The sequence below is a fragment of the Mus caroli genome, unplaced genomic scaffold, assembly GCF_978045245.1.
Source record: "Mus caroli unplaced genomic scaffold, Mus_caroli_1 scaffold_8, whole genome shotgun sequence".
NCBI classification, from domain to species: domain Eukaryota; kingdom Metazoa; phylum Chordata; class Mammalia; order Rodentia; family Muridae; genus Mus; species Mus caroli.
This window is the reverse complement of record NW_028227263.1, coordinates 128582431-128608270: the sequence shown is the minus strand read 5'-3', so window position 1 is coordinate 128608270 and position 25840 is coordinate 128582431. Positions and strand designations below refer to the sequence as shown.

The window sequence follows — 25840 nt, the reverse complement described above, 5'->3', positions numbered from 1 at the left end:
GGCATCACATTCAAAAATTTTCTGTCTCAGTTCTCTAACTGTTGCAATGATATCTGTATACTAACACAAATAGTTTAATCCTAGGAGACAGCCACTACAAGGCAAAATCTTAGAACACCAAACATTGTGCACTGAATACTAGGCCTCAACTTGTGCCCATGAGCTTTTTTTGATTTAAAACTTTCTTTTACATATTTATTACATTTCCACTAAGTATTCCTTATGAATGCAAACAATCATGACAATAACTGAAAAGAATGTGCTGAATAGTCAGAAAGGAGACTTATGGGAATGTGTACTAGTGTGCATTACCCAGCTAATTAGGGATCCTTTCTAGTGAAAATGGAATTTCATGATGATTAAGTACTAGATTCTGTATTTGAGAAAAATAGAGCGATGAAAGTTTTGTTTTATAACATTTAAAATTTATGCTTCCTTAGCGTTAACATTAAGAGGTCAAATTGTTTTTTAATAATTTCATCTTCATTTTTTGTTTGGTTTACTTCAATATTTTATTAATAATTATTTTTCTCCATCCCTTCAGGGAAGCAGGGAGGCTTACAGGAGTACTTTCCCTTTCCCTCTGCTTTTCTACATTCCATGACCAAGTCTCATTTTTCTTTTTTATTTATTTATTTATTTATTTTTTAATTTTTAATATTTTTATTACATATTTTCCTCAATTACATTTCCAATGCTATCCCAAAAGTCCCCCATAGCGCCCCCCACTTCCCTACCCACACATTCCCATTTTTTGGCCCTGGCATTCCCCTATATTGGGGCATATAAAGTTTGCAAGTCCAATGGGCCTCTCTTTCCAGTGATGGCCAACTAGGCCATATTTCCATACATATGCAGCTAGAGACAAGAGCTCTGGGGTACTGGTTAGTACATCATGTTGTTCCAACAATAGGGTTGCAGATCCCTTTAGCTCCTTGGGTACTTTCTCTAGCTTCTCCATTGGGAGCCCTGTGATACATCCAATAGCTGACTGTGAGCATCCACTCCTGTGTTTGCTAGGCCCCAGCATCGTCTCACAAGAGACAGCTATATTTGGGTCCTTTCAGCAAAATCTTGCTAGTGTATGCAATGGTGTCAGCATTTAGAAACTGATTATTGGACGGATCCCTGGATACGGCAGTCTCTAAATGGTCCATCCTTTCATCACAGCTACGAACTTTGTCTCTGTAACTCCTTCCCTGGGTGTTTTGTTCCCAATTCTAAGAAGGGGCACAGTGTCCAAACTTTGGTCTTCATTCTTCTTGAGTTTCATGCGTTTAGCAAATTGTATCTTATATCTTGGGTATCCTAAGTTTTGGGCTAATATCCACTTATCAGTGAATACATATTGTGTGAGTTCTTTTGTGATTGTGTTACGTCACTCAAGATGATGCCCTCCAGGTCCATCAATTTGGCTAGGAATTTCATAAATTCATTCTTTTTAATAGCTGAGTAGTACTCCATTGTGTAAATGTACCATAATTTCTGTATCCATTCCTCTGTTGAGGGACATCTGGGTTCTTTCCAGATTCTGGCTATTATAAATAGGGCTGCTATGAACATAGTGGAGCATGTGTCCTTTTTACAGGTTGGGACATCTTCTGGATATATGCCCAGGAGAGGTATTGCTGGATCCTCCGGTAGTACTATGTCCAATTTTCTGAGGAACCGCCAGACTGATTTCCAGAGTGGTTGTACAAGCTTGCAATCCCACCAACAATGGAGGAGTGTTCCTCTTTCTCCACATCCTCGCCAGCATCTGCTGTCACCTGAATTTTTGATCTTCGCCATTCTGACTGGTGTGAGGTGGAATCTCAGGGTTGTTTTGATTTGCATTTCCCTGATGATTAAGGATGTTGAACATTTTTTCAGGTGCTTCTCTGCCATTCGGTATTCCTCAGGTGAGATATTCTTTGTTCAGTTCTGAGTCCCATTTTTTAATGGGGTTATTTGACTTTCTGGAGTCCACCTTCTTGAGTTCTTTATATATATTGGATATTAGTCCCTTATCTGATTTAGGATAGGTGAAGATCCTTTCCCAATCTGTTGGTGGTTTTTTTGTCTTATTGATGGTGTCTTTAGCCTTGCAGAAGCTTTGCAGTTTCATGAGGTCCCACTTGTCAATTCTCGATCTTACAGCACAAGCCATTACTTTTCTATTCAAGAATTTTTCCCCTGTGCCCATATCTTCAAGCCTTTTCCCCACTTTCCCCTCTATAAGTTTCAATGTCTCTGGTTTTATGTGAAGTTCCTTGATCCACTTAGACTTGACCTTAGTACAAGGAGATAGGAATGGATCGATTCGCATTCTTCTACATGTTAACAACCAGTTGTGCCAGCACCATTTGTTGAAAATGCTGTCTTTCTTCCACTGGATGTTTTTAGCTCCCTTGTCGAAGATCAAGTGACCGTAAGTGTGTGGGTTCATTTCTGGGTCTTCAATTCTATTCCATTGGTCTATTTGTCTGTCACTATACCAGTACCATGCAGTTTTTATCACAATTGCTCTGTAGTAAAGCTTTAGGTCCGGCATGGTGATTCCACCAGAGGTTCTTTTATCCTTGAGAAGAGTTTTTGCTATCCTAGGTTTTTTGTTATTCCAGATGAATTTGCAGATTGCACTTTCTAATTTGTTGAAGAATTGATTTGGAATTTTGATGGGGATTGCATTGAATCTGTAGATTGCTTTTGGCAAGATAGCCATTTTTACAATGTTGATCCTGCCAATCCATGAGCATGGGAGATCTTTCCATCTTCTGAGATCTTCTATAATTTCTTTCTTCAGAGACTTGAAGTTTTTATTATACAGATCTTTCACTTCCTTAGTTAGAGTCACACCAAGATATTTTATATTATTGGTGACTATTGAGAAGGGTGTTTTTTCCCTAATTTCTTTCTCAGCCTGTTTATTCTTTCTGTAGAGAAAGGCCATTGATTTGTTTGAGTTAATTTTATATCCAGCTACTTCACCGAAGCTGTTTATCAGGTTTAGGAGTTCTCTGGTGGAATTTTTAGGGTCACTTATATATACTATCATATCATCTGCAAAAACTGATATTTTGACTTCATCTTTTCCAATTTGTATTCCTTTGATCTCCTTTTGTTGTCGAATTGCTCTGGCTAGGACTTCAAGTACAATGTCGAATAGGTATGGAGAAAGTGGACAGCCTTGTCTAGTCCCTGATTTTAGAGGGATTGCTTCAAGCTTCTCACCATTTACTTTGATGTTGGCTACTGGTTTGCTGTAGATTGCTTTTATCATGTTTAGGTATGGGCCTTGAATTCCTGATCTTTCCAAGACTTTTATCATGAATGGGTGTTGGATCTTGTCAAATGCTTTTTCTGCAACTAACAAGAAGACCATGTGGTTTTTGTCTTTGAGTTTGTTTATATACTGGATTATGTTGATGGATTTCCGTATATTGAACCATCCCTGCATCCCTGGGATGAAACCTACTTGGTCAGGATGGATGATTGTTTTGATGTGTTCTTGGATTCGGTTAGCAAGAACTTTATTGAGGATTTTTGCATCAATATTCATAAGGGATATTGGTCTGAAGTTTTCTATCTTTGTTGGGCCTTTTTGCGGTTTAGGTGTCAGAGTAATTGTGGCTTCATAGAATGAGTTGGGTAGAGTACCTTCTGTTTCTATTTTGTGGAATAGTTTGTGAAGAACTGGGATTAGATCTTCTTTGAAGGTCTGATAGAACTCTGCACTAAACCCATCTGGTCCTGGGCTTTTTTTAGTTGGGAGACTATTAATGACTGCTTCTATTTCTTTGGGGGATATAGGGCTGTTTAGATCATTAACCTGATCTTGATTCAACTTTGGTACCTGGTATCTGTCTAGGAACTTCTCCATTTCATCCAGGTTCTCCAGTTTTGTTGAGTATAGCCTTTGGTAGAAGGATCTGATGGTGTTTTGGATGTCTTCAGGATCTGTTGTTATGTCTCCTTTTTCATTTCTGATTTTGTTAATTAGGATGCTTTCCCTGTGCCCTCTAGTGAGTCTGGCTAAGGGTTTATCTATCTTGTTGATTTTCTCAAAGAACCAGCTCCTTGATTGGTTGATTCTTTGAATAGTTCTTCTTGTTTCCACTTGGTTGTTTTCTCCCCTGAGTTTGATTATTTGCTGCCATCTACTCCTCTTGGGTGAATTTGCTTCCTTTTGTTCTAGTGCTTTTAGGTATGTTGTCAAGCTGCTAATGTGTGCTCTCTCTAGTTTCCTTTTGGAGGCACTCAGAGGTATGAGTTTTCCTCTTAGAAATGCTTTCATTGCATCCCATAAGTTTGGGTATGTTGTGGCTTCATTTTCATTGAACTCTAAAAAGTCCTTAATTTCTTTTTTTATTCCTTCCTTGACCAAGGTATCATTGAGAAGAGTGTTGTTCAGTTTCCACGTGAAGGTTGGCTTTCTATTATTTATTTTGTTATTGATGATCAGCCTTAGTCCATGGTGATCTGATAGGATGCATGGGACAATTTCAATATTTTTGTATCTGTTGAGGCCTGTTTTGTGACCAATTATGTGGTCAATTTTGGAGAAGGTACCATGAGGTGCTGAGAAGAAGGTATATCCTTTTGTTTTAGGATAGAATGTTCTGTAGATATCTGCCAGATCCATTTGATTCATAACTTCTGTTAGTTACACTGTGTCCCTGTTTAGTTTGTGTTTCCATGATCTGTCCATTGGTGAAAGTGGTGTGTTGAAGTCTCCCACTATTATTGTATGAGATGCAATGTGTGCTTTGAGATTTACTAAAGTTCCTTTAATGAATGTGGCTGCCTTTGTATTTGGAGCATAGATATTCAGGATTGATAGTTCCTCTTGGAGGATTTTACCTTTGATGAGTATGAAGTGTCCCTCCCTGTCTTTTTTAATGACTTTGGGTTGGAAGTCAATCTTATCACATATTAGAATGGCTACTCCAGCTTGTTTCTTCATGCCAACATGCTTGGAAAATTGTTTCCAGCCTTTCATTCTGAGGTAGTGTCTATCTTTTTCTCTGAGATGAGTTTCCTGTAAGCAGCAAAATGTTGGGTCTTTTTTGTGTAGCCATTTTATTAGTCTATGTCTTTTTATCGGGGAGTTGAGTCCATTGATATTAAGAGATATTAAGGAAAAGTAATTGTTGTTTCCTGTTATTTTTGTTGTTAAAGTTAGCATTCTGTTCTTGTGGCTGTCTTCTTTTAGGTTTGTTGAGGGATTACCTTCTTGTTGTTTCTAGGGCATGGTTCCTGTCCTTGTATTGGTTTTTTTCTGTTATTATCCTTTGAAGGGCTGGATTCGTGCAGAGATAATGTGTGAATTTGGTTTTGTCGTGGAATATTTTGGTTTCTCCATCTATGTTAATTGAGAGTTTGGCTGGGTATAGTAGCCTGGGCTGGAGTTTGTGTTCTTTTAGTGTCTGTATAACATCCGTCCAGGATCTTCTGGCTTTCATAGTCTCTGGTGAGAAATCTGGTGTAATTCTGATAGGCTTGCCTTTATATGTTACTTGGCCTTTTTCCCTTACTGCTTTTAGTATTCTATCTTTATTTAGTGCATTTGTTGTTCTGATTATTATGTGTCGGGAGGTATTTCTTTTCTGGTCCAGTCTATTTGGAGTTCTGTAGGCTTCTTGTATGTTCATGGGCATCTCTTTCTTTAGATTTGGGAAGTTTTCTTCTATAATTTTGTTGAAGATGTTTGCTGGTCCTTTGAGTTGAAAATCTTCATTCTCATCCACTCCTATTATCTGTAGGTTTGGTCTTCTCATTGTGTCCTGTATTTCTTGGATGTTTTGAGTTAGGATCTTTTTGCATTTGACATTTTCCTTGATTGTTGTGCCGATGTTCTCTATGGAATCTTCTGCACCTGAGATTCTCTCTTGCATCTCTTGTATTCTGTTGCTGATGCTCATATCTATGGTTCCAGATTTCTTTCCTAGGGTTTCTATCTCCAGTGTTGCCTCATTTTGGGTTTTCTTTATTGTGTCTACTTCCCTTTTTAGGTCTAGTATGGTTTTGTTCATTTCCATCATCTGTTTGGATGTGTTTTCCTGTTTTTCTGTAAGGACTTCTACCTGTTTGATTGTGTTATCCTGTTTTTCTTTAAGGATTTGTAACTCTTTAGCAGTGTTCTGCAATTCTTTAAGGGATTTTTATGCTTCCTCTTTACTGTCTTCTACCTGTTTACCAGTGTTCCTTTGTATTTCTTTAAGTGTGTTATTAAAGTCCTTCTTGAAGTCCTCTACCATCATCATGAGATATGCTTTTAGATCCGTGTCTAGCTTTTCCGGTGTGTTGGGGTGCCCTGGACTGGGCGAAGTGGGAGTGCTGGGTTCTGATGATGGTGAGTGGTCTTGGTTTCTGTTAGTAAGATTATTACGTTTACCTTTCGCCATCTGGTAATCTCTGGGGTTAGTTGTTGTCGTTGTCACTGTTTAAAGATTGGAGCAGAAGCTGTGTTCCACTCACCAGAAGTCTCAAAATCCTGTGGCGGGGGTCGTGGGTAGCTGGCGGGTGTCAGCCAATCCTGCGCTCTAGCTACCCCGGTGCTGGTCCGGCCGGAAGAGGCCTGTGGCCCTACTCAGGCCGGTTTTCTGCTTCCCTAACTAATGCAGTCTCAGGTCCCGGGCGCAATTGGATTGGAGCAGAAGCTGTGTTCCACTCACCAGAAGTCTTAAGATCCTGTGGCGGGTGTTGTGGGTAGCTGGCGAGTGTCAGCCGACCCTGCACCCTAGCTACCCTGGTGCTTTTCTGACTGGAAGAGGCTTGTGGCCCTACTCAGGCCGGATTTCTGCCTCCCTAACCAAAGCAGTCTCAGGTCCCGCGTGATTGGACTTTAGCAGAAGCTGTGTTCCACTCACCAGCAGTCTCAAAATCCTGTGGTGGGGGTCGTGGGTAGCTGGCGGGTGTCAGCCGACCCTGTGCTCTAGCTATCCCGGTGCTGGTCTAGCCGGAAGAGCCAAGTCTCATTTTTCACTCTCCAGCAGAAAAACTGTCCCAGCATTTCCCTTCTCTAATGGGTACAAAGATCATTCCCTTCTTAGGTTGATCTGTCCACTCATTGCTTTTCCCAGTCCCCAAATTCAACACTTCCTGGTAACTCAAATACTACTCTGTTTGGGAACCTGGTAGACTATTAGCAGATAGATCTTCACTTTTACCCACGTATCTAAAAGTCCAATCACCCAGTCTCATACTTATCTCTGAAGCAGAATACCAAACTTTGGGGGGGGGGTGAATTGCTTTGCCCCAAGCCCCAACTCCAGAATGCACTCCCAAGGAAGCTAAAGAACATTATGACAGATAAAACAATTAGGTTACACCTTCAGATCTTCAACTCTCCCTCCATTCTTCAAATCCAATCCCTGAGTCTCATCCCCACCTCTTTATCCATCCTTCTGCTGTGGCCTCTTCTCACTATCTGGCCCCATTCCCTGGAGATTGACTAAGCAGGTCCTGGTGCACACCCTGCTTTGCTTCCTCTTGTGAATCCTGTTGTGTCCAGCCCATCTCCACTCCTAAATCTCAGATCCCACAAACCATAAACACATCTTACCTGGCACCCCTGTAATTTCTACAGACAATATAGAGCCACTTCATTCTCCTAATAACCAGAAGTGAGAGAACAAAGCTCCCATCCAATAAACACAAGACCAGATATCAGCACCTAGAATTATTGTCTTCCTAATCTAAGATGCCTAAATGCCAATGTAAGAAATCAATCGATAACAACCAGGACAATACATCTCCATTAGAGTCTGGCAATCATGACATGTCAAGTCATGAATATTTCACCATAGCTAAGGCACAAGGAAAAATACTTAAAACGGCTTGTATGAATATGATAGCAGTCTTTTCAAAGGAAATGAATATATCCCTTAAAGCAATCTATGAAACCACAAACAAAAAGTGGAAAGAAATGAATTAAACTGTTTTACACCAGAACAGAAATAGAAACAATTCAGAAAATTCAAATTGAAGGAAATCTTAAAATCAAAATTTTAGGAACTCAAACAGGTATCTCACAGTCAAACTTCACAAACAAATACAATAGATAGAATAGAGACCTTTAGTTATTGAAGACACGATAGAAGAACTAAATACATTAAAGAAATTATTAAATATAAAAATTTCTGGCATATAATATCCAGAAAATATGGTTTACTACTATGAAAAGTCCAGATCTATGAATAATAGGAATAGAAGAAGAAAAGGAAAACCATATCAAAGGCATAGAAAATATTTTCAAGAAAATAACAGAAAAACTACTAACCTGAAGAATGAGATGAATCATGCAGAACACCAAGCAGATTGGACCAGAAAAGAAAGTCCCCTGAGCACATAATAATCAAAACATTAAATGTACAGAGCAAAATATGAAAGGATGTGCAATGGCTAGGATGGGGGGATCAAGTGGGACAAGCAAAGGAAGACAAGGTTGTGGAAGGAATACAGGGAGAGACAGGTAAAAATAAGAAGTATGTGAAAAGTAATATTGAAACCTTGTACAGTGTAAACTTCCTGAAATCTATGCATATATCAAGGTGATCAAAGTGCAACCCCCAAATAATGGCAATCTTCTGTCACAAAGAAAGAAAGACTAGAAAAGTCTAGTACTAGGATTGGTTTACATTTAATTGAGTTGTCCACATGAGAATCCCTCCCAAAAACCCCAGACTAAGCTAAGAGTAAAACTTGCTCTCCACAAACAGACAGCAAGGTTCCATTGCTAAAGATAACACCTATACAAATTACTGAATGTAAAGATGTCAATCTGATCCCTACAAAGAACCACTACTCTTACATTCTAGTTTCTTTAGTACAATAAGGCACTCTTCATGCTCCACAAAGAGAATTATTAACACCATGCAACATACAAATCTATCTATAGTGCAGTACTGCATGAGTTATGTAAGGTCAGTCATGATTAAAGTCTTTTGGGAACAAGCAATAACTGATTTGACTTAAGTCCCATTGCATGAGATGGAATCCATATATGAAATTGCTTAGGTGACAAAGGATCTTAGACTAGATTACCCAGAAACCTATGGTAAAACCAAATACTCCTCTTTAAAAGGAAAAAGAAAAAAAAAGGGGGATAAAATGGTTCCTAATGTTATTCGACTATATGCATAGAACAGTGCCTTGATTGTACATCATCAGAGAACCTTCCTCTTGCAGCAGATGTGGACAAATATAGAAATTTACAGTCGATAAACAGGCTGAGAAAAAGTTAGGGAAACAACACCCTTCACAATAGTCACAAATGATATAAAATAACTTGCTGTGACTCTAACTAATTTAGTGAAATATCTGTATGATAAGAACTTCAAGTCTCTGAAGAAAGAAATCAAAGAAGAGCTCAAAAGATGAAAAGATCTCCCATGCTCATGGATTGGCAGGATTAACACAGGAAAAAGGCTATCTTGCCAAAAGCAATCTACAGATTCAATTCAATCCCCATCAAAATTCCAACTCAATTCTTCAATGAATTAAAAAGGGCAATTTGCAAATTCATCTGGAATAACAAAAAACCTAGGATAGCAAAAACTTTTCTCAATGTGAAAAGAATCTCTGATGGAATCACCATGCCTGACTTAAAGCTGTACTACAGAGCAATTGTGGTAAAAACTGGATGGCACTGGTATAGCAACAGATAGGTAGACCAATGGAATAGAATTGAAAACCCAGAAATAAACCCACACACCTATGGTCACTTGATCTTTGACAAGGGAACTAAAACCATCCAGTGGAAAAAGACAGCATTTTCAACAAATGTTGCTGACTTAACTGGCGGTTATCATGTAGAAGAATGCTAACCGATTCATTCTTATCTCCTTGTACTTAGGTCAGTAGATCAAGGAACTCCATGTAAAACCAGAGACACTGAAATTTACAGAGGTGAAAGTGTGGAAAAGCCTCTAAGATATGGGCACAGGGGGAAAATTCCTGAATAGGAATAGGTCTTGTTCTGTAAGATCAAGAATTGACAAATGGGACCTCATAAAATTGCAAAGCTTCTGTAAGGCAAAAGACACTGTCAATAAGACAAAAAAAGCTGCCACCAGATTGGGAAAGGATATTTACCAATCCTAAATCAGATAGGGGACTAATATCAAATATATATAAAAAGAATCAAGAAGATGGACTCCAGAAAATCAAATAACCCCATTTAAAATGGGGCACAGAGCTAAACAAACAATCCTCAACTGAGGAATACTGGATGGCTGAGAAGCACCTGAAAAAAATGTTAAACATCTTTAATAATTAGGGAAATGCAAATCAAAACAAACCTGAGATTACACCTCACACTGTCAGAATGGCTAAATCAAAAATTAATGTGACAGTTGATGCTGACGAGGATGTGGAGAAAGATGAGCACTCCTCCACTGTTGGTGGGATTGCAAGCTTGTACAACCACTCTGGAAATCAGTCTGGAGGTTTCTCAGAAAATTGGACATAGTACTACTGGAGGATCCAGCAATACCACTCCTGGGCATATACCAGAAGATGTTCCAACTGGTAATAAGGACACATGCTCCACTATGTTCACAGAAGCCTTATTTATAATAGCCTGAAGCTGTAAAGAACCCAGATGCCCCTCAACAGAGGAATGGACACAGAAATTGTGGTACATTTACACAATGAAGTACTAACCATCTATTAAAAACAATGAATTTTTGAAATTCCTAGACAAATGGATGTACCTGTAGGGTATCATCCTGAGTGAGGTAACGGAATTCCAAACGAACTCATATGATATGCTCTCACTGAGAAGTGGATATTAGCCCAGAAACTTAGAATACCCAAGATACAATTTGCAAAAATCTTGAAACTCAATAATAATGAAGACCAAAGTGTGGACACTTCTCCCCTTCTTAGAATTGGGAACAAAACACCCACGGAAGGAGTTACAGAGACAAAGTTTGGAGCTGAGATGAAAGAATGGACCATCCAGAGACTGCTCCACCTGGGGATCCATTCCATAATCAGCCGCCAAACGCAAACACTATTGCATACGCCAGCAAGATTTTGCTGAAAGGACCGTGATATAGCTGTCTCTCATGAGGCTATGCCAGTGCCTGGCAAACACAGAAGTGGATGCTCACAGTCAGGTATTGGATGGAACACAGGGCACCCAATGGAGGAGCTAGAGAATGTACCCAAGGAGCTGAAAGGGTCTGCAACCCTATAGGTGGAAGTACAAAAGAACTAACCAGTGTCCCCAGAGCTCGTGTCTCTAGCTGTCTATGTAGCAGAAGATGGCCTAGTCTGCCATCATTGGGAAGAGAGGCCTCTTGCTCTTGCAAACTTTATATGCCCCAGTACAGGGGAACACCAGGGCCAAGAAGTGGGAGTGGGTGAGTAGCAGAGCAGGAGGGGTGGAGGGTATAGGGGGCTGTCAGAATAGCATTTGAAATGTAAATGAAGAAAATACCTAATAAAAATTGGAAAAAGAAAAAAAAAGCATCACTAGTAAGTTTAAAAAAAAAGAAAGAAAGAAATTTACTGCCATATATTATAGAGAATAAAATGCCCTAAATGGATGTCTCCATCAAATCCCTCTTTCCAGACTCAGGGAACCCTGCAGAAGAAGAGGCTGAAAGACTGTACAAGGAAGAGAAAATGGAACACACCAAAAGGTATGAACCCTCTAAGACTGAAGCAACACGAACAGAGCTAGGGACGTTTTTTCACACATACTCTGTGTCTATATCTTTGCCTCCAGTTTAGTGTTTTCTTGAGGTTCCTGAGTGAATGAGTGGGTCTCTGATCCTAGTGCTTCCAATCAGACTGTTTTACTTTTGTTGGTTTGACTTGTCTATATTTGATGTGATAGTTTTTTCTTTACCACACATTATTTGGCTTACAGATACACAGCATGGTTCATCATTGGAGGAAGTCAGGAAAAGAAGTTAAACAGCACAGGAAGCTGGTGGTTGGTACTGATGCTGAGGAAATAGAGGCATGCTGCTTGTTGGCTTGTTTACCTTGGTATATACAGCCTGTTTTCTTAAAGAACCCAAGGAAGGCAGATCCCACAAGGGGCTGGGCCCTCTCCCTTTAATTAATGATTAAGAAAGTGCCTTTCAGGTTTGCCTACAGCCTGATCTTGTGAGGGAATTTTGGTAATTAAAGTTCCCTCCTATCAGGTGATTCTAGCTTGTGACACACAATTGTTGACACACAATTATCCAGCACATTATTTTATATTGCATTCAATTTTCTTTTCTTGATTCGAGGGCTTGTTGTTGGATTAGATTTTCTTTGGCAGAAAACTTTTAAATTTGGGTGGTTAAGGAAGCATAGAGGGTCTGGAAGATCTTGAGGAGAGGGTGAATATGATCAAAATACATTCATATTTAAAAGTTCTTTTAATTAATGAAAAGAAGGTAAGATTTAAAGAGTCAATACAAACAAAGAAACAAAAATCATAGTTCTCAGTAATCTTCCTCATTACTAGGCTCTAGTTCCTAACTGAGTGGTGACTGTAAGACAAATGCTCACCTTTTTCATGTCTTCATAGTACAGCACCAAGAAGTTGTCTCTTTCTCTCATGGACAGCCAGCCATGGATGTGTTCAAACCATGATCCATATCTGACTGTGTGCAGGGAGAAGTAGAGTGTTAATTACAAAGCAGTAACACAGGGTCTGCTTGACTTTCTCCATTTTCTGAAAGCAGCAGCAGAAAGCTTCACTAAGAAAAATCTAGTCTGTGTTTATAGTATTAAACATGATGTTTGAGGCAAATGCACAAGTAGAGTTGATAAAATCAAGTTCATTAACAAACTCATTAACACACAGACTTACCACTGATGCCATGAGGAGATATCCTACTGCCAAGGTGCAAGGACAGAGGTATGTGCTGGGGGAAATCTAATATACCAATACAGAAATCCAGAGGGGATTCTGTAAATACATGCCTCCTGGTGAGGTGTACTAGAAAGACAGAAAGATTTGATGACAGAGGTGGAAGAATGGTATTTTGTATAGTGCTAGAAAGATTCCCATCAGTACAGCAATCTATTGGCTGAAAACTAATGGAGGTATGAAACAAAACTTTATAACATCATTAATCATCACACCAATGAAGTGAGTAAGGGGAATATGGAACATTTCTCTCTCTCTCTCTCTCTCTCTCTCTCTCTCTCTCTCTCTCTCTCTCTCTCTCTCTCTCTCTCTCTCTCTCTCTCTCTCTCACACACACACACACACACACCACACACACACAGAGAGAGAAAGAGAGAGAGAGAGAGAGAGAGAGAGAGAGAGAGAGAGAGAGAGAATGTTTATGAGGTTTTAGAATCTCCTTAGCATATGTATTGGAGGCAGATCTGCAATTTCCTATAGAGGTTTCCTTTTCATTTCTTAGTTTTCAATTTTCAGTCCCTGATTTTTCACATAATGTTCTTATTCTGCATTGATCTCACATGCTACAATACTGATGTGCCATGCCAGATGTGTCTATTAGTGCAATAATGACACAATTGTTATGGGGTTACTTAAATGATGTCTGATTGGATTTGAGTCTTAATCCTCAGGATGAAATTCATGCCTGGTACTATAATCCTGGTCATGAATCCATGGCTGATGATGTCATAGTTTCAAACTAGGGTTTTTACTGTCATTTTACTAAATGGTCATATTGACGAACTACCATCTAAATATTTGTACTTATACTGATGGATTTGTGCAGTTCTTTACCTTTGTTAGAGATTATATTTTGCAGTAAGATTTAGTTAATGCAGATTCTCATAAGTGATCAAAATGTTCAGCACAAATGTGAGTGCTGTCATTGATGTGATTTCTATCATTCCCTACCTAAGGCACAGGAAATATCATGTAACAGGAAGTAGAAAGTAAGAGATAGAAAATGGAGTGGAGTGCTTGAAATTGTCTTTTGTGAATATTGTACTCTGAACATGAATTGACTATTATGCAAATGTGCTCATATCATCAATGGTTGCCTTGAGAATAACTGCATAACATCAAGTATGTTAATATACCAGGATGGATGGGGGAGGGTATTCTGAGTCCCTTCTCCTCATTGAAGATCTATTTGAAGTTGATGACTGCCAGATGAAAAAGACTTCCACACACTTTTGGTATAGCACCACTGTTAATGCTTCTCATGCCCACACAGATAGTCCTACATCCAGGCACATATGAGCATCGCAAATTAGCCTCAGTGGAGTGTATTTTTTGGAAAAATATTAAGTTGTGGTAATGATATATTGTGCAATGTATAGTGTGCACACTGGCAAAACTGGTAGAACATGATATACTGTATTCAATTTTTAAATTTTCAAAGAATGGAATTATTATGTAAAAACCACAGAATTTTTGAATAATAAATCAAACAAAGAGATAACATAGGAAGATCTAATACTAGTTTAAATGAAATTCTAAAAGCAGATAAATCAGGAAGAATGAGCCAATATATGATGCTAATTCACTTTATTTCTGAAGGACACCAGTTCTAATATCTAAGACCTCTTTATTCCAAGACTGACTTTTTGAAAACTTCTTCAGAAACCACCTCATAACGAAATTTTATTATAATTTAGTTAATCTCTCATCCACCATCAGAAAAGTTTATCCATGTAGTTAACAGTGATTAATTCAAAGACCCACAGCTCTTACTGGTGTAGCCAATAAGAGACTTTGGAGTGGTGAGCATTAAATCTGGCTTCTATATTTAACCTTTTTCTCCAAGGTTCAGGGATCATTTTGAATGTGGGTGGGATATATTAAAGAGGTAAAGGTGGTGGATGACTTTAGTAAGCAGTATTTTCAGGACACTTCATGGAAGTGGGACATATGATCTCAGCAGTTGTGATAGTATGTGCAAGATCTGTACAAGCTTAATTCAAACCTAGTCCCAGCATGGAGCAAGAGGTTAATCATGGCCGGGCAGTAGTGGCACACACCTTTTATCCCAGCACTTGGGAGGCAGAGGCAGGTAGATTTCTAAATTCAAGGTCATCCTGGTCTACAGAGCGAGTTCCAGGACAGCCAGAGCTACACAGAAAAACTCAAAAAACAAAACAAAACAAAACAAAACAAAACAAAACAAAACAAAACAAAACAAAACAAAACAAAACAAAACATAAGGTTGGTTATGATGTGCTGACTTTGAGGAACTACTAGTAATTATTGATAGCTTCCTCAAGAGAGTCAGGTTATTTTTTGAATGTTTATTGAACTCCAAAGGACATACGCCCGAAAATGTATAGGCAGCATTAATTGGAATGGGTGGTTTTAAAACCCAGTGATGGCTGAGACTGCTTTGGTTGGGGAGGCAGAAATCTGGCCTGAATAGGACCACAAGCCTCTCCGGTCAGAAAAGCGCCGGGGTAGCTAGGGCGCAGGATTGGCTGACACCCGCCAGCTACCCACGACCCCCGCCACAGGATTTTGAGACTTCTGGTGAGTGGAACACAGCTTCTGCTCCAATCTTTAAACAGTGACAACGACAACAACTAACCCCAGAGATTACCAGATGGCGAAAGGTAAACGTAATAATCTTACTAACAGAAACCAAGACCACTCACCATCATCAGAACCCAGCACTCCCACTTCGCCCAGTCCAGGGCACCCCAACACACCGGAAAAGCTAGACACGGATCTAAAAGCATATCTCATGATGATGGTAGAGGACTTCAAGAAGGACTTTAATAACACACTTAAAGAAATACAAAGGAACACTGGTAAACAGGTAGAAGACAGTAAAGAGGAAGCATAAAAATCCCTTAAAGAATTGCAGAACACTGCTAAAGAGTTACAAATCCTTAAAGAAAAACAGGATAACACAATCAAACAGGTAGAAGTCCTTACAGAAAAACAGGAAAACACATCCAAACAGATGATGGAAATGAACAAAACCATACTAGACCTAAAAAGGGAAGTAGACACAATAAAGAAAACCCAAAATGAGGCAACACTGGAGATAGAAACCCTAGGAAAGAAATCTGGAACCATAGATATGAGCATCAGCAACAGAATACAAGAGATGCAAGAGAGAATCTCAGGTGCAGAAGATTCCATAGAGAACATCGGCACAACAATCAAGGAAAATGTCAAATGCAAAAAGATCCTAACTCAAAACATCCAAGAAATACAGGACACAATGAGAAGACCAAACCTACAGATAATAGGAGTGGATGAGAATGAAGATTTTCAACTCAAAGGACCAGCAAACATCTTCAACAAAATTATAGAAGAAAACTTCCCAAATCTAAAGAAAGAGATGCCCATGAACATACAAGAAGCCTACAGAACTCCAAATAGACTGGACCAGAAAAGAAATACCTCCCGACACATAATAATCAGAACAACAAATGCACTAAATAAAGATAGAATACTAAAAGCAGTAAGGGAAAAAGGCCAAGTAACATATAAAGGCAAGCCTATCAGAATTACACCAGATTTCTCACCAGAGACTATGAAAGCCAGAAGATCCTGGACGGATGTTATACAGACACTAAAAGAACACAAACTCCAGCCCAGGCTACTATACCCAGCCAAACTCTCAATTAACATAGATGGAGAAACCAAAATATTCCACGACAAAACCAAATTCACACATTATCTCTGCACGAATCCAGCCCTTCAAAGGATAATAACAGAAAAAAACCAATACTAGGACAGGAACCACGCCCTAGAAACAACAAGAAGGTAATCCCTCAACAAACCTAAAGGAAGACAGCCACAAGAACAGAATGCCAACTTTAACAACAAAAATAACAGGAAACAACAATTACTTTTCCTTAATGTCTGTTCACAGCAGTAAAACCCTAACTAAGACAATGACTGTTAATTGATGATGTAGATGAATGATGTACATTGTGGGCAGCACAATTTTTACTCAGGGTGATACTGATGAGTATAATGGAGGAAAACTCTAGGTGAAGGAAAAAAGCTAAGGCCTACATATTTATTCTCTCCCAGCTCATGCCTGTGTAAACAAAGAAAGTAAATTGAAATCAGTAAGAGAGGATCACTAAGACAAATACAAAGGAAGATCTCTCAGAATAACAGGTTCATCAACTATAATTGTAAAGGCAGGAAGGCTGTAAATCTGTATTGCAAGTTCTAAAAAGACAACCACTATACCTAGCAGTGCTACATGTCATAACTGAAGGAAAAATGAAAAATTTTGTATGTTGAAAAGCATGCAAAATTAATTAATGGCCATCATGTCTGTTCTACAAAATAGACTTAAGAAAAACAATTGTATCTGTAAAACCACAACAACAGAAGTTAGTTTCTGCAGACAATTTGATACATCCCAATGTCACCTTAGAGTCTCAGTTAAGAGATTGCCCCCATCAGATTTGCCTGTGACTATGTATTTGAGTGATTTTCTTTATTGAACATTGAGGTAGTAAGGCCCACAGATTAAACATGTGGACCTTGTCTGTATGAGAAAACTAACAGAGGATGACTCTGAGTAAATTAGTAAGCTGATTTATATACTGTATTCACTTCAGTTCCATCTTGAGACACTGCCCTGACTTCTCCTGTAGGTAGATTTTTCACCTGAAGGTGTAAGTCAGATAAGCATTTTCTGCTCCTAAGGTGCTTCTGGTAAGAGTATTTTATCAGAGAAACCATTCCAAACTAGACCATTAGTTAAACAAGAACAAACGGTACCATGTGTGTACCATGGCAAAATCATCAAAATAACAAGAAATACTAGATTCCTTTCAATGATAACTGTATACTAATGTCTACACTTTAATCAAAAGATACAGGCTAATAGATTGTATCAAAAAGTAGGAAGTATATATTTGCTGTATGCTATCATAAAATATAGATGGGATCTTATAATGACGTGATCAAGCAAAGTGTTTCAGAAAGTGGAACTAGAAATCAAGCAAATGTTGCTGATATAATTTAACCAAACAGACTTGAACCAAAATCTGGTGAGAAATGATAAACTTCACTTTGTATTGATTAAAAAAAATAAAACATGAAGAGGACAGTGCAATTCTAATCACTGGTCCACCCAGTTGCACACAGAAAATGCTACAAGATATAAAATAATGAACAGTAGTGTCACTCTGAACAGCTGACACATGATCTCACTAAAAACTAAGCAGAATTAAATGATGTCCCAGAAAAAAACAGGCTAACAGATATCTATAGAACACTGAATACAAACACCGCAGAATATACATTGTTCTCAGCATCTCGTTGAACTATCACTTAAGTAGATATATATTAGGGCACAACTAAGTTAAAACAATTTCTTATATTCTACTTTACAAGAATGAAATGACTACAAATAAATGAAAAGAGAAATTCCAGAATGCAAACAAACTCATGGAGATTTAACACCACACAACTAAATGATAAATGAGACCTTGAAGAAGTTAAGAAACAAAAAGACTCCTACAATCAAATGAAGATGAAAAGAAAACATTTAACCTGTGGAATAAAATGAAAAATTTCTAAGAGAAATATTTAAAGTTCAAAGTACCTCTATGAAGAAACCAAAGAGATTGCTAATACAGTAGTTAATGGTTCACCTTGGAGATTGGGGAAAGAGCAAAGCAAACACCAAACTTAATAGTTAGAAAGAGATCCGTGACATCACTGTTGATATTTGGGAAAAGAAAACCACCACAATATGAAAGCCAATATAGAGTAGATGAAACAGAGTTATATTTGCTTCCAATTATAAACTATAGTGATCAAATCTTATCTAAACTTATGTAAAGAAATAGCAAATATCAAAACAAATACAGTAAGACATGAAAGGAGATTCATTATGTCAGGCACAATTGAAATATAAAATTTTTAGAGTTTACTTAAAAAAATGCCACTAAACTCAAAAACCTAAAAGATATGAATGAGTTTGTTCATATATTAAAAAGTATCAGTGCAGACCTTGGGTCCGAATTCTGCAGCTAGTCCCACAACACCCAGAAGAAGCTCCACTCCCAGGTGCTCTAACACACCCAGCATCATAGTATCAGGTGAGGAGGACACAACATTTGTCCCAACAATACTGGGAGTACCTGGGACCAGCAGGATCCAGGGAAGCAGAAACCTGAGACTTTGCCCTGAACAGACCTTGTCCCGAACTCTGCAGACAGTTCTACAACACCCAGATGAAGCTCCATTCTTAGGTTCTCTAAAACACCCCGGATCCCAAGATTCCAGGATCCCAGGGCTTGGTCACACCAGCAGCTCAGTGTCCCAGAAGCAGTTTCACTCCTAGGAGCTCTGACACACCCAGTATCTCAAGATCACTGGATTCCAGAATCACAGGATCCCACAGAGAGCTGGACTCTGAGGAGTTCTGACACAACCAGGATCACAGAAAGGACAGGCTCCGGTCAGATTTAGAGGGGACAGGTAGAACTGGCAAGAACCAGATGGTGGGAGGCAAGCATAAGAACATAAGCAACAGACATCAAAGTTACTTGGCATCATCAGAACCCAATTTTCCCAATATAGCAAGTCCTGGATACACCACCACACCAGAAAAGCAAGACTCAGATATAAAATCACTTCTCATATTGATGATAGAAGACTTTTAACAAGGACATAAATAAATCCCTTAAAGAAACACAGGAGAACACAGGTAAACAGCTAGAAGCCCTTAAAGAGAAAACACAAACTTAAAGAATTAGCAGAAAACACAATCAAACTAGCAAAGGAAATGAACTTGACCATCCACGATCTAAAAATGGAACTAGAAACAATAAAGAAATCATAAAGGGAGACAACCCTGGAGTTAGAAAACCTAGGAAAGAGACCGGGAGTCATAGATGCAAGCATCACCACAAGAATAAAAGAGATACAAGTGAGAATCTCAGGTGCATAAGATACCATAGAAAACATTGAAACAAAAGTCAAAAAAAAATTCAAAAGACAAAAAGCTCCTAACCCAAAACATCCAGGAAAACCATGACACAATGTGAAGACCAAACCTAAGGATAATAAGTATAGAAGAGAGTGAAAATTTCCAAATTATATGGCCAGTGAATATCTTCAACAAAATTATAGAAGAAAACTTCCTCGACCTAAAGAAAGAGATGCCTATAGACATACAAGAAGCTTACAGAACTCCAAAGCGACTGTACCAGAAAAGAAATTCCTCCTGTCACATAATAATCAAAACACAAAATATACTAAACAAGAAAGAATATTAAACACAGTAAGGGAAAAAGGTCAAGTAACATATAAAGGCAGACCTATCAGAATTACACCAGACTTCTCACCAGAGAATATGAAAGCTAGAAGATGCTGGGCAGATGCCATACAGACCCTAAGAAAACATAAATGCCAGCCCAGATTACTATACCCAGCAAAACTCTCAACTACCATAGATGGAGAAAACAAGATATTCAATGACAATACCAAATTTACAAAACATATTTCCTCAAATCCAGCCCTACAAAGGATTATACATGGAAAACACCAACACAAGGAGTGAAGCTACACCGTAGAAAAGGCAAAAAACTAGTCTTTTAACAAACCCAAAAGAAGATAACCACACAAACATAATTCTACCTTTAACAACAAATATAACAGGGAGTAACAATCAATTTTCCTTAATACCTCTTAACATCAATGGACTCAACTCCCTAATAATAAGACATAGACTAACAAACTGGATATGTAAACAGCACCCAGTATTTTGCTGCATAAAGGAAACATACTTCAGTGAAATAGAGAGACACTACCTCAGAGTAAAAGGTTGGAAAACAATTTTCCAAGTAATAGTCCCAAGAAGCAACTGGAGTAGCCATTCTAATATCCAACAAAGTCCACTCAATAGAAACAGATGTATTAAAGTCGGGGTCATAGACAGATGCACTTGGCACTTAAAATGAGCAGAATGCATAGAACCAATCACATACCTAGGACTAATTGGCTATTCTGGGTCTTTTGTTGTTCCATATCAAATTGAGGATTTTCTTTTTATTTATGTGAAGAATGGGGTGAGGATGTTGATTGTGATTTCATTGAATCAGTAAATTCTTTTGATAGGAAGGTCTTTTTTCACAATATTAATTCTACCAAGGTATATGCTTGGGAGGTCTTCAAATTCTAGTTTATTTTTTTAATCTCTTTCTTCACACATTTAAAGTTTTCATTGTAGAGGGTTTTTTATCTCTTTTGTTATGCATGTTCTAAATATTTTATTTTATTTGAGAAACTAGGAAAAGGAGCTTGTCATGATCTCTATCTCAGCCTGATTGTTACTCAATGTATTAATTCAGGTAAGTTTTTTAAGTCAATTATATATCATAAAACTGTGCTGAAATTATTTATCATTTGTACAATTTTCTAATCAAATTTTGGGAACGTTGGTTATAAGATAATATTATTTTCTATTGAAAATCATTTGACTTAATATTTTCCCATTTGTATCCCTTCTCTTGCCTTATTTCTCCAGCTAATGCTTCAGTCACATTATGGATGAGCAGTAGGGACAGTTGCCAGTCCTCTTCCACTCATGATTTTAATGGGGCTTACTAATGGTTTTATTCACTTAGGATGATATTGGCCATGAATTTTTCATACATAACTTTATTATGCTGGAATATGTTTCCTACAGTCCTACTTGTTCTAGGGCTTTTATTAAGAATGCATATTGAATCTTATCAATCTTTTTCTTTTACTGCTTCAATTGCGATGATCATATGATTCTTGTATTTTTTGCCTATGTGTTTGGTTTATTACATTTATTTCATCTATATGTTAAAAAATAAAAAAATAAAATCAATGAAAAAGAAAATAAAAGTACCAAAATGAAACTAATATTACATTTACAACAATTAAGCAAGTACAGATGGAGAGAAGGCTCAGCAGTTAAAAAAAAAATCCCTGTTCTTCTATAGGACAAGGATTCAGTTTCCAGTACACCTGGTAGTTCACAATGCCCTATTAAAACCTAGAAACCAGACACCTATAGAAAAAGCACATATATGCAAGGAAACACTTCCACAAGTAAACAAAATAAACGTTAAAAATAGACAGTCCTATAATAAGCAATGAGTTTTCAAAAGTTAACATTATTTCTAACTAAAACACACAGCTGAATTTTACAAGACATTAATTCAGAGAACACCAAGGTTGTGAAACTATTCCATAAAAGAAAGAAAAAGAGGCACACAACCACAGTATTTGTCAAAGGCATTACCTTGATATAAAATCAGACAAATATTCAACAAAAAAGAAAAGTGTAGACCAAAATCCATGATGAACATAGAGGCAAAACTTCTCAATAAAATACTTTCTATCCAAATTCAGGAACACATGAAACAAGTCAAACCCTTCAAAGAGTAGTGAAATGGCTCAAGAGGAAATGGTTTTGCAGCTACCTGATGATCTAAATCCACACAGTGGAAGGTGATCTTTGGTCTCCATCTGCCCACTTGGTCACACATGTACTCCCTCACTACACACATATGCACAAACACACACACACACAAACACACACATGCACAAATACACACAAAGAGACAGAGAGAGATGGGGGAGGGATATATAATATAAATATAAACATAAATATAATTATAAAGCTATAATATACAATATATAATATGTGCGTGTCAAAGTACCTTTACTTTTAGATGATACAATTCTACCAATAAGAGTTCTAAAAGTTTTTTTTTTAATATTTTTATTACATATTTTCCTCAATTACATTTCCAATACTATCCCAAAAGTCCCCCATAGCGCCCCCCACTTCCCTACCCACCCATTCCCATTTTTTTGGCCCTGGCATTCCCCTATATTGGGGCATATAAAGTTTGCAAGTCCAATGGGCCTCTCTTTCCATTGATGGCCGACTAGGCCATCTTTCGATACATATGCAGCTAGAGACAAGAGCTCCAGGGTTCTGGTTAGTACATCATGTTGTTCCAACAATAGGGTTGCAGATCCCTTTATCTCCTTGGGTACTTTCTCTAGCTTCTCCATTGGGAGCCCTGTGATACATCCAATAGCTGACTGTGAACATCCACTCCTGTGTTTGCTAGGCCCCAGCATCGTCTCACAAGAGACAGCTATATTTGGGTCCTTTCAGCAAAATCTTGCTAGTGTATGCAATGGTGTCAGCGTTTAGAAGCTGATTATGGGACGGATCCCTGGATACAGCAGTCTCTAAATGGTCCATCCTTTCATCACAGCTACGAACTTTGTCTCTGTAACTCCTTCCCTGGGTGTTTTGTTCCCAATTCTAAGAAGGTGCACAGTGTCCACACTTTGGTCTTCATTCTTCTTGAGTTTCATGCGTTTATCAAATTGTATCTTATATCTTGGGTATCCTAAGTTTTGGGCTAATATCCACTTATCAATGAATACATATTGTGTGAGTTCTTTTGTGATTGTGTTACTTCACTCAAGATGATGCCCTCCAGGTCCATCAATTTGGCTAGGAATTTCATAAATTCATTCTTTTTAATAGCTGAGTAGTACTCCATTGTGTAAATGTACCATAATTTCTGTATCCATTCCTCTGTTGAGGGACATCTGGGTTCTTTCCAGCTTCTGGCTATTATAAATAGGGCTGCTATGAACATAGTGGAGCATGTGTCCTTTTTACCGGTTGGGACATCTTCTGGATATATGCCCAGGAGAGGTATTGCTGGATCCTCCGGTAGTACTATGTCCAATTTTCTGAGAAACCGCCAGACTGATTTCCAGAGTGGTTGTACAAGCTTGCAATCCCACCAACAATGGAGGAGTGTTCCTCTTTCTCCACATCCTCGCCAGCATCTGCTGTCACCTGAATTTTTGATCTTAGCCATTCTGACTGGTGTGAGGTGGAATCTCAGGGTTGTTTTGATTTGCATTTCCCTGATGATTAAGGATGTTGAACATTTTTTCAGGTGCTTCTCTGCCATTCGGTATTCCTCAGGTGAGAATTCTTTGTTCAGTTCTGAGCCCCATTTTTTAATGGGGTTATTTGACTTTCTGGAGTCCACCTTCTTGAGTTCTTTATATATATTGGATATTAGTCCCTTATCTGATTTAGGATAGGTGAAGATCCTTTCCCAATCTGTTGGTGGTTTTTTTGTCTTATTGATGGTGTCTTTAGCCTTGCAGAAGCTTTGTAGTTTCATGAGGTCCCACTTGTCAATTCTCGATCTTAGAGCACAAGCCATGACTGTTCTATTCAGGAATTTTTCCCCTGTGCCCATATCTTCAAGGCTTTTCCCCACTTTCTCCTCTATAAGTTTCAGTGTCTCTGGTTTTATGTGAAGTTCCTTGATCCACTTAGACTTGACCTTAGTACAAGGAGATAGGAATGGATCGATTCGCATTCTTCTACATGTTAACAACCAGTTGTGCCAGCACCATTTGTTGAAAATGCTGTCTTTCTTCCACTGGATGTTTTTAGCTCCCTTGTCGAAGATCAAGTGACCATAGGTGTGTGGGTTCATTTCTGGGTCTTCAATTCTATTCCACTGGTCTATTTGTCTGTCACTATACCAGTACCATGCAGTTTTTATCACAATTGCTCTGTAGTAGAGCTTTAGGTCCGGCATGGTGATTCCACCAGAGGTTCTTTTATCCTTGAGAAGAGTTTTTGCTATCCTAGGTTTTTTGTTATTCCAGATGAATTTGCAGATTGCACTTTCTAATTCGTTGAAGAATTGATTTGGAATTTTGATGGGGATTGCATTGAATCTGTAGATTGCTTTTGGCAAGATAGCCATTTTTACAATGTTGATCCTGCCAATCCATGAGCATGGGAGATCTTTCCATCTTCTGAGATCTTCTATAATTTCTTTCTTCAGAGACTTGAAGTTTTTATTATACAGATCTTTCACTTCCTTAGTTAGAGTCACGCCAAGATATTTTATATTATTGGTGACTATTGAGAAGGGTGTTGTTTCCCTAATTTCTTTCTCAGCTTGTTTATTCTTTGTGTAGAGAAAGGCCATTGATTTGTTTGAGTTAATTTTATATCCAGCTACTTCACCGAAGCTGTTTATCAGGCTTAGGAGTTCTCTGGTGGAATTTTTAGGGTCACTTATATATACTATCATATCATCTGCAAAAAGTGATATTTTGACTTCATCTTTTCCAAATTGTATCCCTTTGATCTCCTTTTGTTGTCGAATTGCTCTGGCTAGGACTTCAAGTACAATGTTGAATAGGTATGGAGAAAGTGGACAGCCTTGTCTAGTCCCTGATTTTAGAGGGATTGCTTCAAGCTTCTCACCATTTACTTTGATGTTGGCTACTGGTTTGCTGTAGATTGCTTTTATCATGTTTAGGTATGGGCCTTGAATTCCTGATCTTTCCAAGACTTTTATCATGAATGGGTGTTGGATCTTGTCAAATGCTTTTTCCGCATCTAACGAGATGACCATGTGGTTTTTGTCTTTGAGTTTGTTTATATACTGGATTACGTTGATGGATTTCCGTATATTGAACCATCCCTGCATCCCTGGGATGAAACCTACTTGGTCAGGATGGATGATTGTTTTGATGTGTTCTTGGATTCGGTTAGCAAGAACTTTATTGAGGATTTTTGCATCAATATTCATAAGGGATATTGGTCTGAAGTTTTCTATCTTTGTTGGGTCTTTTTGTGGTTTAGGTATCAGAGTAATTGTGGCTTCATAGAATGAGTTGGGTAGAGTACCTTCTGTTTCTATTTTGTGGAATAGTTTGTGAAGAACTGGGATTAGATCTTCTTTGAAGGTCTGATAGAGGAGTTCTAAAAGTTTTTATCAGAAAACACTTGGATCTGATAAAGTTTTTTATCACAGTGATAAGATATAAAGTTAACATACAAACATTAATAGACTATCTAAAAATGACAAATTGAGAAAAAAAATCAGAGAAATAAGTCTGTCATGGAGTTTTGGT

The 25840-nt window shown here is 38.1% G+C and overlaps 1 protein-coding gene across 2 annotated transcripts in view; it reads right to left on the bottom strand.

Annotated features, from left to right (window-relative positions):
- The window catches only part of LOC110297377 (sulfotransferase 2A6), a 43369-nt gene that overhangs the window by 7380 nt on the left and 10149 nt on the right, over positions 1–25840 (bottom strand). For both annotated transcript variants that reach the window (XM_085842153.1, XM_085842154.1), the window contains exon 4: positions 12499–12593. In XM_085842153.1, the coding sequence (XP_085698279.1) occupies positions 12499–12593 (95 nt within the window). The remainder of the gene's footprint in view (positions 1–12498; positions 12594–25840) is intronic.